The sequence below is a fragment of the Tympanuchus pallidicinctus genome, unplaced genomic scaffold (genome assembly GCF_026119805.1).
Source record: "Tympanuchus pallidicinctus isolate F22 unplaced genomic scaffold, pur_lepc_1.0 scaffold3, whole genome shotgun sequence".
NCBI classification, from domain to species: domain Eukaryota; kingdom Metazoa; phylum Chordata; class Aves; order Galliformes; family Phasianidae; genus Tympanuchus; species Tympanuchus pallidicinctus.
This window is the reverse complement of record NW_026294747.1, coordinates 85,059,328-85,076,263: the sequence shown is the minus strand read 5'-3', so window position 1 is coordinate 85,076,263 and position 16,936 is coordinate 85,059,328. Positions and strand designations below refer to the sequence as shown.

Sequence of the window (16,936 nt, the reverse complement as noted above, 5' to 3'; positions counted from 1 at the left end):
AATATCCCTTAGAGTGTTTATTTATCATGCTGAAGTTGATAGTTTTCCACACAGTTACAAGAACAGGTTTACAATTAAGTTACAAAAATAGTTATAACTCATTAGTATTTCTATACATAGTTCAAGCTATTATATGCACACTCTGTACAGTGGATGTTAACAGTGGTTAAGTTCACTTGAAACAAAAAAAACTTCAAAACTAAATCACTCATGGTTAGGCCCAAAATATTTAGGCACCGTAATGCTTGCATGTCTGGCAGTAAACATCCCTACTTACACAAAGCAAAAGCAGTTTCAGTATCCAAAAAACCCACATTCACATTGCAAGACCTTTACTACAGGGCCTCACACTGTGCCTTAGGGCTGGACACACTAGCTCTAACTGTATCGATTTCTTACAAAGAACAGCTCCTGTCTAACAGACCAACCCAAAGGCAGAAAACCAGATTTGCATGACAAAAGCTATAGGGTAGCAAAGCAATCTCTCCTTCATTATCAGAATCTCCATTTAAAAGTTTAAAAAAAAAAAAAAAAAAAAAAAAAAAAAAAAAAAAAAAGAAAAAAAGAAAATGGCTTCTCGAGTAGACAAATACCAGATGTTTTTGCCATACCCAAATAATTGTTTTTAACGTGTTTGGTTGGATTTTATTACATTGGCTGCATTCATCCTGTTCATCCTTCCCTTTCAGAAGTAATAAGCCTAGAAGCATTGCTAGAGTTTTGGTTTTTGTTAGAGGCAATAAAAAAAACTTAGTTCAGAAGAGAGTATTACTGCTAGTCTTAGTTGTATCTTAACTACCTGTCCAGTCTCACTGATGTGAAGGTTCATGTAGGTGCCCGACTCTGAAAAAAGTCACCCATTTTGTAAGATGGTAACACACAGATAACCCATTACAGACTGGGGAGAGAGAACAGGGGAAAAAAGCAAAACCACAATTGAATCTCCAATCAGCTCCCCACCTCCCAGAAGGAAGCCTCAAATAGCAAACAACAAATAAAGAAATAAATTATTTTTTCAAGTCTACAAATCTCTCTTACACTACTACAAAAATCATCCTTCCCATCATGCGGGCACAACGTTTCAGTCTGATGGTAAAAAACCCTCACAGTTCAATCTAAGAGCTCAGAAATTCCGTGGTTAGCCACACACTAGAAAGACTAGTCATGTTTGCAATTAATTGCTATGAAGAAATTTATTCACTTGAAGGACTTCAAGGACAAACTGGAAGTCAACTGAGGCATGTACTTAACTGCACCAGCACAAGGCTGCAAAATATACCACAACATTAACATCAAGGTCATGCACAAGCCAGAAGTGCATTAAGAACTTCAAAGCTGCACTATACAGGATAAGATACCTAATGCTTGTCTTTCACATGAAATTAAGCAGCGAGCAATTGCCCCTCAAACACCAAGATGGATAAACAAATCTTCAAGTTTTAGTGGCTTCACTCATTCATTTTTGAAGCATCATATTTAAATCTAATTTTGTTCTGTGAGTCAGAGCAGCAAATCAGCTAACATTCATACTCATTTGTTTCATAACAGTCTAACTTCAAATTTTGAAATTTTATGTCTATTGTGTATGGAATACATTAAGGTTTTTGTTTTGGACTGTGCCACTGCACTACAATACCTGAACCACTGTTTCAACAGATAACTAAAAGAGCTTTATTTTAAAGTGCAATAGGTTTTGCTACAGGAATTGCAAGAAATAGTTCAAGTGAAAAGAATACCAGAAATAAATCCCTTGAAATATTTGATCATATTCTAAGATTAAGGGATAAGTTACAATTGAACTACTCATCATTTCAGAAAAATAAATAAGTTAACCCATCAGAAAACCTCTTACACAGATGAAAAGAAATCAGGAAAGACAATGGTTCTTCAAGCTGAACTTCTGCAAAGAATTTAGAATTTGTACTACTTGGACTACAGTGGACCATAAGGCTCTCATTTGTTACAAAACAAAAATCAATAGAAATAAATGAGGTTATAAGAAGTCTTTCATTTGAATCATAAGTTGTTTACAAAACTTTGGTTACCAACATGCTGACAGTTACTGCAAGCACAAAGTAACATGCTTTTAATGCTCCTGTAAATTACTTAATCCGAAAATTCACCAATACTACCAGATTCTACTTTCAGGTTAGTTAAAATCTTAGTTATTCAGTAATCCCACCACAAATAAATAGTGTTAAAATTTATACCCATAAGGTATCCCAGGTGAAAAGTAGTTATTAAAAACAATATTTTATCCCACCATATCCATGGAAAGAATAATCCCACTCAGCACATTTCATTTTAAAGTAGATAACACAGCATTTTAAGCAGTGGGAGATTCACAGATTAAGTATGCATTTTGCTCAGCATGTCTGCCAAACTTCCAAATGTCAGTCTGAGTTGTGTCACAACACCACATAAGCAAGCATAAAATCCCTAAAAACACTCGTTCAAGCAGCATCTGCTACCTACTGTGACCAAATAAGTACATCACCACACCATTCCAGTTATTTTAGATTACTTTTTTTCCTTTGAATAAAATTTTGATTTAAACTGGTACAAAATATATATATATATATATATCTGCCTAGGGCTGTTTTTTCCCACATCAAAATCAAGCAAGAAAAAAATAAGTACAACAAACTCAAGGCTTAAATACTCGAACACAGAGGGAAAAAATACTGCTCACTGGTTAACTTCAAATACAACATGGTTTAAAACAGATTTCTTCCCATATGCTCCAACAGAAGTGAATCCTTCCATGTCACATACTAGATGTTACTTCTCTGCTTCTAGCCAGCTTCCTTCTAGTCTGGTCTGAAGTAGTACTCAAGATTCCAGTACTGAAGTTCTCCTAAACCAAAACTCAACTTTTCAGTCCTATCAGAAATTATAGGAAACTGACAGTTTACATTCCAATATAATAGTCAGATTTTTCATTGGTATCCAGAATAAGTGCTCACTACATTCAGACAGATTTTTTTTCTATACTTTTTTCTCCTTCCCCTTAAAAACAAAACAAAACAAAAAAATAATCAGACTTGCCTAACTGATATGTTTCCCCACCACCACCTTTAGGTCCACCTGAAGAACACTGATGAAGAATAATAGACACAACTTCACCAAATTACCGCAGCATAAAGGATCATTAGTTGCAAGAAGTTACTCTGTAGCTTTTTTACATAGTGTTTATTGCTAAATCATTTTATATAGCTTATTTCCAGGAGGTGGGCAGCATAAAAACTACAGCGTTTCAAAAATTTAGTATTCATTACAATGTCTCAATAGAACTTCCTTGAAGCTTCACTTAATTCAGAATTAAATCAATCCCAATCTAGTTAACTAAAGAGTTTTGCACCGTGCCCTTAGAACAGTCAGTTTTTAGAAGTCAAGCAATTTGGAACCTGAAACTTACAATTACTGCATTTGATAGAAACCCCAGAAATTCTCATTGTGCAAACGAAATCGATTAAACTATTTTGTATTAGTTTTGTTCTAAGTTAACATTTATTCTTTCAGAAGGCGTTGCTTTATCATAACCCCACAGCTGATGTGAACTATGAGCACTCAGGAGATTCACGTAACTAATGCATTGCTTTCCAAGCCTCTGCACTAAATACACACACCCCAAAGTGTTAGCACTGACAAGGAGCTTAGATACAAAGTATATCACAGCAATAAAATTGCTAAAGATTTACATCCAGCTGCCCAAAATCATGCTCAAACAGGTTTCCACTTAGTTCCTAACTACACAATTCTGATTTTAATAGTTTTACTCGGAAGTTTAACTGAAAAACAAAAGAATGGAATGACATTGTCGAAGTCTCAACTCCTTCACTTTCCAGTCTTGAATTTTTCCTTTGTCAGCAATGATTTGGCTGGGAGAATTTCTTTTTTAAAACCTAGCAACATACATTCTCCTTATAACATCCAAGAGATGGCAGGGGGCAATATGAACAAGAGGATGCCAGATTCTAAAAGTTGCACATTCAAGTATAGCGTCCTCCATGAGAGCTTCCCTGGCTTTCACAGACTGCATATCACTTCTGATCAAATATAGCAGAAAGTAGAATTCCAACCAAAGAAATATTGCCACTGGTTTACTAATATTAGTTTTACACCAAGGTCCCTCAAAGCAATTTTAAGTAGTTATACTGCAAGTTTCAAGAGTCAAATATCAAGAACTGAAAATATAAACTTAGTTATGAGTATCAATTCTTCTAAAATGCTCATTAGTGACACATTTCACCTAAACAGACAAATACACACAGTTACTCTAAATTGATATACCACACTGTAAAAGCAAGGTCCCAATTCAGTTCAAGAATCTGTAATTCCCCCTCTCCCTCCAACCACACAACTTGACAGAAGTGTTTACAGTAACAGAAAGCAAACAGAAGGGGAAAAAACACAGCATTTAACAAGTGCATCTATATACATTTTGAAACTTTTCCCTCCTTGCAATTAAAGTGAACAGGCCACCATGTTTCCTTTGCATAACACGCACATATTCTCTCTTTTACAAAGTACCAGTCCTATTCAAAGGATTTCTGCAAGCATCAAGAGCAGTCATTCCACACTAACAAACAGGTGCTTTTACTGAGGAGGCTGAAGTACATTTAAATATTCTGACTGGCCCAGCTGGTAGGTTGTGTTTCCTCCACAGTCCACATACTGGTATTTCTCTCTGGATATTTGCTCAGAGTGGCCGAAGTAAGAGGTTGTCACCGTCACCCTTAGAAACACAAAACAGAAGAGATACTTGTTTTGTAAAGGGCTATAAGGTTCCCTAAAGTCATTAATAGGTTTTTAATGAAGTTTTAGAACAAAACATGTTAGGAACAAAGTTTCTTTAAAAGTTAAAAAAATAATACCAGTTAACACAATCTACAGATTTTTCATCACAAATTTCACAAGTCACAGATTTTTTGTCACAAAAAAAAAAAAAAAAAAAAAAAAAACAAAACCAAAAGTCTCGACCAGAGTTTTTTCCTAGAGACAGTAAAGCCAGGATTTAATCATTAATACTTTTTGTTCCCCTTTTAAAACCAAGTATTACAGAAGTTTCACAAACAATGTTCTACACACCACCCCTTCCAGCCACCCAAAACAGGCAGCTCTTGATTCAATCTGCTACAAAAAGCAGATCCTGGCAGAGTACTAAAAACCTTTGACTGACTCAAGGTCATGAGATTTTCAGCAAGTTTTGAACAGCAGCTGATAAACACAAGCTCATAACAAAATTTGTGAGACCATAGGAACTCCATGTCACAGTCCAGCTGCAGAGCACATACAGTACTGTATAATCAATGAATATAAAGATGTTATAATTACAAAATAAACAAGAGAGTTTGGCTAAGCAGGTTATTAGAACAAAAAGAGAATAGATAGGATGCTTACCTGCATCCTAGGCTCACTGCAAAACTCCAGAGGAGGGATCTCCAGAAGAGATCCTTCCCCACTGGTAGCCACCTCTTAAATGGGTCTAGGAGAGGTGCAGCCAGGCTCCACTCCTTCCAGCAGCACAGCTGAATTGCCTTCACCTGTGCTCCCATGTCTGACTCATTGCTCACCTCAGGTGATCAATCAGAGGTTCAGGCTGTGATTCAGCAGTTCCTATAGAAATACTAATGGTTGCAGCTACTCAAGTACTTTTATGCTACCAGACCTTGCCAAAAGAAGTTATCTTTCCACAGTTCCATTTAAAGAACTGAAGATACTATACTAGGAAGTAAATTGATGTCATTTTATCTAAGATAGAAGAAACTGGATTAAACACTTCTGAATAACGTTTCATTGAGGACCATGTGGCTTTTAAAGTTGCTTCCAACAAATAGGAAATTCCCATACTTACTGCATCATCACTACTATGTTATGCACTTTGATTGATGCTAAAGTACAGAAGTCACTGAAAAAAAGAAAAACAGCTATTAGATTTACATCGACATCTTATACGCAGTTATCTAAAAAGCAAGAACTGTTGCTTCAACCAGAAATCCTACTATCTGTACACATAGAGCTTGTAGAGTCACTAGCAATGACAACTAAAACACTTGTTGAAAAAACACTGTCCATGAGCATGTACTCAGTCTAGGTCTACTTATACACAGTCTTGCTTTTACAAGAAATATTTTCACGTGTACTTGCTTACATGAAATGCTTGCCAACAAAAATGTCTTGTGAAACAACATCCACTCATCTCTATAAACACATTTCAGCTCTGAAATACATTTCATTTTACAAGATCATAACCATCATAACTTTTACCAAGACACAGGCAATATTTAGTGGCTGGTATACTTACAACATGTAGCTCATTTCATCTTGTATGACTGTGGGCACCATATAGTCAATCTGAAAAAAAAAAAAAAAAAAAAGCAATAGAAAAAAAAAATAAAAAATCAACGGAGCAGAATCAAGTATGAAGATTTACATACACCCAACTACAAAAGCCCATGCTATTTACCTGTTTCATATCCAAAGGACCAATGTTGGTGATGTTGTTTAGCCGTGCTTTGCCAATAACTGTTTTTGAAAACTGAACTTGGGCTGTGATGTTTGCTACTTCAACAGAATAATAGTTGTTGTTTGTTATATTTAGTGTGTTCTGTAAATAACAAAAGCAAAAGAGCAAACAAACAACTTTAAGAACTTCTCATGTTGAGGAGCATAAATTTTTGAATTTACATATGAAATCATGCAACTATACTTTCCTGTCATCTGAGGTCTCCTTAGGGAAGGGAAGGAAGGGAATCAACACTGCTGCACAAGTACCCCTGAGAAGGGGCTGAAGACTGTGATTCCCAATACATTCACAACTCCACTGATGACTTCCTTCCCCTACAAATACTGACTATTTCATTCTATTTTCAGTTATCCCTTCCACGAAATTTAACTATTTCAGGACATTTCCTAACATAGCTACTTGTTTTATTCAAAGACACCGTGAAGAATTCCATCAAAAGTGTATGGAAAGAACTTCTTAAAGTTTTAAGATGAGTAGGAAATAATTTTTCTTCAAAACCTGTTTTGATAGATACACAATACCAGTTGCTGAATGGCATCCCTGTATCTATATTCCACCTGTATTCCCAAAATAACCAGAACAACTTTAAAGTCACAGTTCCCATGAAATCAGAAGACTCAGTAGTAGCCTACAACTGCAGCTGTATTAGCTACAGCTACAGGAAGCAGTCACAACAAGTCTAGTTGCATTTTTCAAATTGCTTATAGAATCTGCTGATATTTCTTAAGGCACTAAGTCCACCAGCTAGCCCTCAATTTTATGGATATCAAACTGTACCAGCAGCATCTCTCATTCCACATATTGCAAACATCCAAACAGATGGACAGTCTTACCGTAATATTTAAATATATTATACGTCTGCTCTGTTCATAGTTGACATAGACTGACTTCACACCAATGTATTCAACATCAACTGAACGAGGAAATAAGAAAAATACAGCCAGTCCAGAAAGTAGGAGACATACAATTACAGAAGCAGTCACGTAGAGCTTTCTGTGGAAAAAAAAAAAAAAAAAAAAAAGCACATTTCAGAGTTAAAAGCATATTAAAGGAAAATAACACACCACTCCTCTTATTTAAGTGATAAGGAACAAGACTAAACAATACAACTACATTCAGCCCGTTCTGAACTGCCACTGATTTCCAAAGGGGGTGATGGGAGGGGAAAATATGCTGCACATGTAGACATGTGATGTCTACATCACAAATAGAGATGATACTCTTGTATGTATATTAAAAAAAAAATAAGTTACAAAACATGTGGTTATCCCAACATTCACAAATTTGAGTTAAACAGAAGAGGAAAATGTTCATTTGCTTTAAGATAAAAGCACTTCCTTTAAAGTTTATTTATAGCAGAACCTTCCTCATTCTGCAAGAATCTTCAGCACGCTGTGCTCGTACCAAAACATACCCAGAAAGGAATAACACTTATGTTTCACTTGGGATTCTTTGTCAAAAAACAAAACAAAAAAAAAACCCACAAAAACACTTTCTGGGAAAGCATCAGGAACATCTTAGAACCCTGCTATGAAACTGCAAGTCTGTAGTTAAATTAACACAAAAGCAGGAAGGGACTTCAAGCAATAAAAATACACAAATAAAAGGCTCAACATCAGCTGTAGTTTTCTCAGTCAGAACACTAAATGAATATTTCTCAAATTTAGACTACTGCTACATCAAATTCATTATCTGTTATCTACTATGTGAATTTACTGTCTTTTTTTCACATCATTATTTACTGTTTACCAGAGACACCCAAAGATTTAAAACATGTATGTGGGAAAAAGAAACCCTTAACCGTTTCATTACAGTGTTGAGTAGAGCCTAGAAGAAAATACATCTTTTTAAATGATGTTACATGAGAAAGACACGTTTGTTTATTCTACTAGCCACTCAGATCTTTAAAAATTAATTCTAGGTGACTTATTTTGTAGTAGTGGCCTGAAGTTAACACTTTCTCTGATTTGAACTTTAATAATGAAGACTAAGCATCTGCTCAGATCCATTAATATCCTACAGAGAGTGATAAATAGTTGCAAAATAACTGTTGATATTCAGATAAATACCGACATGAAGACATCGTGCAGTATTACCAACTTTACAAGACATAGTTTGATGGTTGTGTGCCTGCCTATTAATAAATAACTCCTGCAAGAGCTAGAGGTGAAGGTTGATAGTACAAGCAGAGTTCTTTCAATACCAAACAAGAAAAAAAAAATAGCGATTTTGCTTGATTCTTCTTATCTCTTTTGAATTATTAAATTTAGCTGGATGAGAATGTGAATACTGTAGATTCATGCATCACAACTATTAACTTACGTTCTTCTTGGCCTTAGTCTCTGATCACTGTATGGAATTAGTGCTACCAGCTGGTTTTCCTGCCCTAGAAATAAAAACACTGTATCAGAATTTAAACAAGAAGAGTCATTACTTTTGCTATTACTTCAAATAAAAAGTGGCCTTTACAACTTTACAGCACTGAATTAGGATGAACATTTACATTCCAGTTAATGGCTCGAGTAAAACATTGCTATAGCATGTGTACCTATGCCACCTCCTCAAATAAGACTATGGATACCACCACCAAAAGGAAAAAAAAACACCAAACCCACACAAAGCTGACAAACACTAAAACAGCAACAAATTCTGCCTCTGTGTTGTATTCATGCACAGGAGGCAAAACACCTCAGGTGCTTCCTTTTCTCTCTAGTAAATAGTGCCAAACAGATTTCAGCTCTCTATATTAGACTGCAGAGAGTCAGAAACCAAGAACACAAGCACAGAGGATCTATTGAAAAAACACATGGATGGCACCTGTCTTTATGTGCTTTGTCATAGAAAAACATATAATTGAGATTCATCTATACCAGTACATACATGCCTCAATAAGAACTCTAATCTGCATTTTCAGTCAAATACAGAATTTGACCAGCACTATCACTTAGCTAAACAATCATGCTGAAGTGATTTCAACCTGAATCACAAAGCCAAGCCCTTGCTAAGCATAAATTAGTATAAAACATCAACCTTGTAAAGAGCTCTACCAATTTAACACAGATTTTCAGCTTAGCAATTTTATACTGATAAGTTAAAGCTGTCCAAGTACCAAAATGCAATTTCATGAGAGTACTGAACAGTTTAATCATCATAGGCCATACTGTGGTGTTCCATAACAGTCATGCAACGATCCAGAGAACCCTTAATTTCTCATCTCTCTTCTCAAAAAAACACAGATATGATTTCCTTCTTAAGAGTACTGAAGAATAATTAAAAAGACAGTCCTATTTATTTTGATAACCCACTTGAAGTTTCAGTTTTAATCAAACTATTTAATTATAATTTATGAAAAACAAATATGTATAATATGCAGTCAGATGTTTAATAAATTAAATGCTTTGTATCCAAAAATCTTCCAGCCAAAGAAATAAGTTCTGAGCACAGAAATCCCATCATTACAGAATTTTTCCTTGCACTAGAAAAAGTAAAGAATTGCCATTGGTATTATTAAATATTTCAAGTAAGGAAGCAAACAAACTTCCTTCTCTGTAGTCTTTTGGTTAAGATATTTTTTGTCACATTACTTCACTGAATTTCCTATTTGATACATTTGGAAGTACTCAAAGAATACAGTGTTGTATAACGTTTAACAGCTACTACACAAATCCCTTCTGATATCTGCAACTGTTTAAACATCCTGTGCCCCAACACTTGTCTCTAAGGGAGGCAAGTTATTTGTGAACTATATGAAAACTTAATCCAACAGAAGCACATGTATCTGTGCCACACCATCCCTGTATAGCAGTCATTTTGCCCAAGTTGCAAGTTAAAAATCAGTTTTGTGAGCTTTTACAACCAATATTATGACTAGATAGGATAAGAGTTCTAACAAAAATGAAGCCTTCCATCAGTTCCTTCCCCTGATAAAGGCAGAAGGCTGTGCTTCAGCACACTGCATTCACCACTTTCTCCTGCCCAGTTTCATGTACCCTGCATTTTCCCTTAAAAGGTCAATTTCTAAATAGCTATACAGTATGATTACCATACAGGAAGGAACTGTAATAAAGCAAAATGTTTTATTCAATGAGAAGTGAACAATGAAGGCAGCAAGTAAAGTAAACTGTTAATCACGAAAGCAAAGGTGCAATGTGCTCCTTCCTGCAACAGCCAGAGAATGCATGTGTTCCCATACCCAGCAATGGCAAATGAGACAAAGGGAACGTGAAGCAAAGTGCAGGGCACTGAAAACAGGGCAGAAAAACAGCTGTGCATGATCGAGGAAAAATGCTGTAGGTAGAGCTTTCAATTTCTCTCTGGTACACAGCAAACCAAGATTTTAATTTTCCAGATGCTCTTAGAAAAAAATAATCCAGTACCTTGTCTATCGACATCCTATGGACACAGCCTTTCCAAATGAAAACCTGAAACTGTGGCTTCAAGTAAGTTATGACTCTGGCTGATATTTGACATGCACAGAGTTCACCTGTCAAACCAGTTGCTCAAGTGTTGAAAAACATATCTGTACTGAAAGCATCTTTCTATTGCAGAAAAAGAACAAGGGACATCCCAGGCATACCAATCATCCTGGAAAAGCATGTTATGTTTTAGAATGTATTTTTCATATAATTCTGAGATTTGGTTTTCAGTATACAACTTTAAAAAAAGAAATTATCCTCCAAGTTATAACAATACCAAAGCATGATCTACTAAGCAGAGCTGAGTGTTATTAACTACTGAATTTGCACCCTTACCAGCGCCCACACCCACCTGTTTTTAAAAGCACTACTTGTTCTTCTAAAACAATCAGTTGGCCTGCTGTCCTTATGCCAATTGGTAAGCAAGGGAAGAGCAAGATTGTATTGTTCCTCACAAGTTTTGCAATAAATATTTTTATTAATTCTGTTTTTTTTTTTTACATGAAAACATCAGATCAGCTTTAATTTATACAGGTCTACTCTTCTCCCCATGTCTAGTGATATCTCAATACTTGCAATTACTTTTGCAAAGTTGTGTATTTTTTCAAATAGTTTCAAACTTACTTAAAAAAAAATACATCGAAATGTCTAAAAAAGTAAGATGTCAGCAAATTCAACTTGCAAAAACTAGGGATTAAAGCAGAAAAGCAAGGCATGCTGCTCTGCATAGACAAGGAAAGAGCTAGCAGGTGGCAGTCAAAGCTGATTAGATACACATTTCGTTCACACAACATAATAACGCTAAAATGCTCAGTGCTAAAAAGAAAAGATGGCTACAAAATATCTTTACTAGAGAGTTATTTGCTATCGCTCATTATAGTTACTGCTGCACAGATCTATGAGATAAATTTATGCCTTAAAAAAAAAAAAAAAAAGTAAAGAAATGAAGGCAACTTACCTCGTGGAATTCTTCCCGTTCCCTGGCAGGTAGGACAAGTGACACTATCCCTTCCTGTGAATTCCACGTATGGAAACTGTGACACATCCCCACATCTGCCATCCTCACCGTGTGATTCTGAGTGAACTAACCCATTCCTCATATTATCCGACACTGTACCTCCATCATAGCCATCTTCCTTACACGTATGTATCGGTAGATGAGAAAGAGATTTTCCCATTTCTAAAATAAAAGGCAAAAGAAGCTTTTTCCATGGAGAAAGATTCAAATATGGCTTGCAATTTACCCCTCCGTATCAAGTAACCATTAGTGTATAATCATTACTCCAACTAGGCTCCTATTTACTTTTGTTGTGCTTAGACTCTATAAGACTTGCAAAGTGTTAGGGCCCAGTTAACCTGCAGTCTGTCTCAAACCAATAATCTGATCTCCAGGGAAGACCCATTCAGGTGCTCACACACATGGGTTAAACAAGGGTGGATGACAGGCTCCCAAGACAGAACAACCAACTGCTGGCAACAAGTTACAGCAGTCAAGCAGCACTGGACAAACAGCCACAGGACACACTGATCTCAATAAAATAATTTCAGGACTTAAAACTTAACGCGCTCCAGAAACCAGGCTCACAATGTTCAGCAGAACCTGCACATGCAACTAAGTCAGTTCTAATCAGCTTTTTAGGGCAAATTGGATCAGCTGGCAATCTCTGGGATAGAAATACAGATCCTCAGGTGCTTAAACTGATGATTTCTTTAACACAAAAGAGAACTGTTTCACAATAAAAATAAAGGGTAAAAAAAAAAAAAAAGGTTAATGCTGTCAATACATAGCATTTTTAAAGGCCTGCTAAAATACTAATCACAAAAACAGCTTGTGTTACCCATGTGATTTCATAATTTTCTCACAAACATCCCTCTTCAGCCACACTGAAACTAACATGAGATGGTTGAAACCAAAAGCCACAACAAAGTGATAGAAGTAGCCACCCTGCTAATTTGCAACAGGTATGAAACAACTCAATAAGAAAAACTAAATATATGTCCAGGAATGGCAGTCATCTAGTCCAGCTTTAATCCATAACCTCTTTTAATTAATTAGCCAACAGAAACACTAGGCACCCAGTTCACTGATGATGTCTTGGAGAACAGGGGGATTTATAGCAAGTATGCATAACTTCGTTTTTTCCATTGCAGTTAGAATCTTACTAATAATTATCACTCTGGCACACCAAGAGAGGAAGCACAAGAAAGGTGATCAAGAGAGAAACGCAAGTCAGACTATTTTAGACCAACCACTCCAGACAGAAATAGATCTGAAGTATGGTGATGGTAACATAAGCCCAGCATTAATGAATTGTACTGCCACAAAAGCTAGGTGAATGTAGCAAGAGAAATGTAACTCAGTTATCACCAGCAGGTTCCAGTTACTGTTTCAGCAAACATGATATTTTATTATTATTTACTATAAGGGTAATAAAACCCATACAAGAAAGAAAACTATTTATCCTTTTGTTGCTACAGCAATTTTGAAACATTCTAAGTTAGGGAACCATTCAGTGTAATAGAAATTATTGAAATGAAAATTGAAACCAGCGAGCTATCGAAAAAAGTTTCCTAAAAAAAGGTTGAAGTCATTCCACGCACAGTTCTCCTTCCTACTATCTCTGTAGCTGAACTATAGCCTTTATGCTACAGAACTCAAGTCTTGCAGCTTAGGTAACAGCTGTTACACATATAGATCAGTCCCCTGGTCTTTCTGCATTTAAACCTTACTCGATTTACCTACTCTACTGATGGGAGACTTAGGCCATATCAACATTTACAAAGACAGAACAATAAAAACAACACTAGAAGTAAAAACAGTTGTTGAGGATCCAACACCCACTATACATCATTTTGTGAGTTTTATTCCATACTATCTCTTGCTGAGACTGAACAACCACTAGCACTTGAAGCACATCATTGTTTTAGTCTCTCTCAACAGGAAGACAGCTCACAAACTTTCCAATCACACCATGATGTGAACTGAAGAGCAGCAAGCAAAGATAGCTGCAAATTCATTTCACACCCTCGATTTGAATTAAAATAGTAATGCAGATGTATCCTTCAATGCCAAGCACGCACAAACTTCAATAATTAGAATTTAATAGCCTTTTTCTACCACCAGTGATTTAGGAGATTAATATCCCAATTTGCAGATGACAACATCAGCAATTTCAAGTGAAACACATTCCTGCAAAATGCTCTCTTTACCGCCCTTTAATCATATAACAAGAGCTGAACCTTACAACAGCCGACCAACACTTAAGAACACCTTGTTCTTTTACCCCTTGTATGTCAGACAACAGTTCTGAGAAAGAGTTATCTTTGTATCTGACAGCTTCTACACTGTCAACAAATTCTCACATCCTACTTTTTTTTTTGTAACAGCTGTGCTAGGACCCAGTCTCTCCCTTTCCAGTCTCCTTAAACTTCTGTAGTTTCCTTGAATTTAGAGTTTGTCAAGAGATAGCTTTGCAAATTAAAAAACAATGTTAAAATAAGGCAGTTTTCTTTAAGTTTTCTCCCTTCAGATAGCTGATGCACACCACAGAACACAACACTGACAAAACTCAACACATGAAACAACCACATCCTGAACTATAAGCTACACTTATGATACTCCCTTTTAGTTTCGGAGCTTGGTGAAATCTTATTGAGTTTAATTCAATTACTGTACTCTTCCAAAAAAAAGTTAGGATGCCATTCCTACTTCTTATGCACAAACTCGAGGTTAGGAAACTACTTATTTTTCATAACAAAACAAGGCTCCTAAGCATGACAATTCTCCGTTGGCCCATCAGCTGTGGCTGAATCATTGCTAACATCCAAAACACCGAGGAGAGGCACAGCAATGACTTGGCACTCACAAACATGCTTCGCAAGGGCAGGCACGTCTGGGGATGCACAGCACCAAACTGCCTCTCACCGAGTCTTCGCCATCCACCTTTCTGTCTTTTGCAAGACTGGCTCTTCCCAAAACTAACCAACAGGCCAAGACCCTTCCCGATACCCCCCACGTTTTGCACTCGGTAAGCCCCGCAGGCGGCTGCTCTCGCAAACGCGGCGAGATCCCGCAGGGCGGCCGATCACCGCAGATCCCTGCTCCCCCTCAGCCCTGACCGTGGCTCAGCGCCGAGGCGCACGGGGCAGCCGCGGGTCTGCCCGCACCGCACAGCCGCGGCTCTCCTACCGGCCCCGGCCCGGCCCCTGCAGGGCCTCAGAACTCCAGGCCGCTCTCGGCTCAGCTCCCGCCCCCAGACCCTGCCACTCTCCGGCTCTCCCCGTCCCCACCTGCTCGGCGGGCCGGGCCGGGCTGCGCCAGGCACCGGGAATTGACAGGGCCGGAGGCTCCGAGGGCGACGCAGCTTCCCCAGCCCCTAACCCCGGATCCGGGCCGTGCGCAGGCGCGGGGGGCGGTGCCGCTGCGGGCGGGGAGCGCCTCGATGGTAGCTGCTGCCCGGCAGGAGCGCGGCGCCCTGCGTTGTGCGGCATGGAGTGAGCCAGGTGGGCTTGCTTCTTGTTATAGTAGGCACTGTCATTATTTCCTCTTCCTCCGATGGTGAATTACCCCGCCGCGCTCCTGTGAGAACCGAGGGCAAAGAGAGCTGTGACAGGCCGGCATAAAGACAATAGGAAATAGGCACGCTGCCTCTGTCGGGGGCGGCCATTTGGTTCTGTAACTCACATCGCTTTTTACAAGGGTCTTGCACAACCCACGTGTACTCGGGGCAAGAGCAGTGAGATGTTTTCTCCAGGCATTTTACCGGAACAAAATAAAGCATACTGGAATGGAATGAACTTGAGGTTGTTGCTCTCCCTGTGTGCCTGCAGCTGGTCCGTGAAATGGCTGCCCAGGGAGGCTGCTGGAGGAGCGTGGGGCAGCCAAGGGACATGAGGCCGTGCAGGGAGGCATGGCTGGGGATGAAGGCATTCTGAGGGCCAGGGAGGAACTCATCCCAGCTTGGGAGCCTCAGGCCAACAGCAGAAATGGATCAGGTCTGGGGCTGTCGGAGGGAAGACCTGAACGAGGCCACGTACCAAAGTCCAAGGGCAAATGTAAGGGCAGACTTCAAGGGAGAGGATAAGGAAGTAGAAATTATGACAGCATGGGGTGAGCATGAGGATGGGGCATGGCTCCAGGCTGCTCTGGATGCTGGGAATGGGCACATGGCCTACAACATCAGTCCAGAGCTGCTGCAGGTGTGAGCCCTGCTGGCAGTGTTGCTCATGTTGGGCTCTGTGTCCACAAAAGGAACAGGACAAAGGACAGGCAAAGAAAATAACTCACCTGCAAAAATATGCACTCAGAAAAAAAATGGTCTGCACATATCATTGCCTGAGCCAATGTCACCCCATTTATTTTCTTTATCCTTGGAACTTCCTGGTACTTTCTGGAAGTTTAAAAGGTCTTGTTTAGAGTCATCCTCACTCCTGGTGAGCTGGCTCATGTAAAGGAGAGGCCTGTGTGCTGCTTGATGGTGACTCCTCCTCTGCAGTCAGACACAGTCAAGCATCTGAAAGTAGTGGCAGAGCTGCAATGTCATGGTGGTTGTCCCTCTTCAAACAAGACTTTTGCCAGTCTTCAAGTTTCCTGAGGTCCCCATCAAAGCTCCCATGCAGCGCGGTATTCTGTGGGTTCCTAAATACAAAATTATATGTATGAACCTTTGAACAGAACACTGGCTTGTTTGGAACGTATATGAACATGACATATTCAGCAGCAAATGCCAGATGATGTGAATTTGGTAAGTCTGGCTATTTGCTTCACTGGCTATTGACTTTTGGTTCAGTCACAAGTTTATATTGATCCACATCAAACAGTATTGGAGTTTTCAGGTATCCAAATGAAAAAAATGAGAACACAGTCTTCGCCTTTTGAATAGTATCAGATAATAATGTCAATCAAGGTTGAGGTTTAGAGTCTTATTACTTTAAACAATGGACTGTTTTGTATTAATACATCTCCAAACTGCCATTAGCCTTTCCTTCTGTA

The 16,936-nt window shown here is 38.4% G+C and overlaps 1 protein-coding gene across 1 annotated transcript; it reads right to left on the bottom strand.

Annotated features, from left to right (window-relative positions):
* Window positions 1-552: 552 nt before the first annotated feature.
* On the bottom strand, window positions 553-15,373 carry TMEM106B (transmembrane protein 106B). Its single transcript, XM_052695409.1, has 8 exons — window positions 15,235-15,373; window positions 11,903-12,124; window positions 8,852-8,915; window positions 7,363-7,522; window positions 6,470-6,610; window positions 6,308-6,357; window positions 5,858-5,911; window positions 553-4,738 (listed from the first exon to the last, which is right to left on the bottom strand). The coding sequence occupies exons 2-8, from the start codon at window positions 12,120-12,122 to the stop codon at window positions 4,600-4,602; spliced, it is 828 nt and encodes a 275-aa protein (XP_052551369.1). The 5' UTR covers window positions 12,123-12,124; window positions 15,235-15,373; the 3' UTR covers window positions 553-4,599.
* Window positions 15,374-16,936: the final 1,563 nt, after the last annotated feature.

What these genes read in the sequence shown, in the direction of transcription:
- TMEM106B (XM_052695409.1), bottom strand. Translation starts at nt 12,122, where the DNA reads ATGGGAAAATCTCTTTCTCATCTACCGATACATACGTGTAAGGAAGAT. An exon ending in TAATATATTTAAATATTACG is followed by an intron (nt 6,611 to 7,362) that starts GTAAGACTGTCC and finishes TGTTATTTACAG; the next exon opens with AACACACTAAATATAACAAA. An exon ending in AACATAGTAGTGATGATGCA is followed by an intron (nt 4,739 to 5,857) that starts GTAAGTATGGGA and finishes TGTGTTTCTAAG; the next exon opens with GGTGACGGTGACAACCTCTT.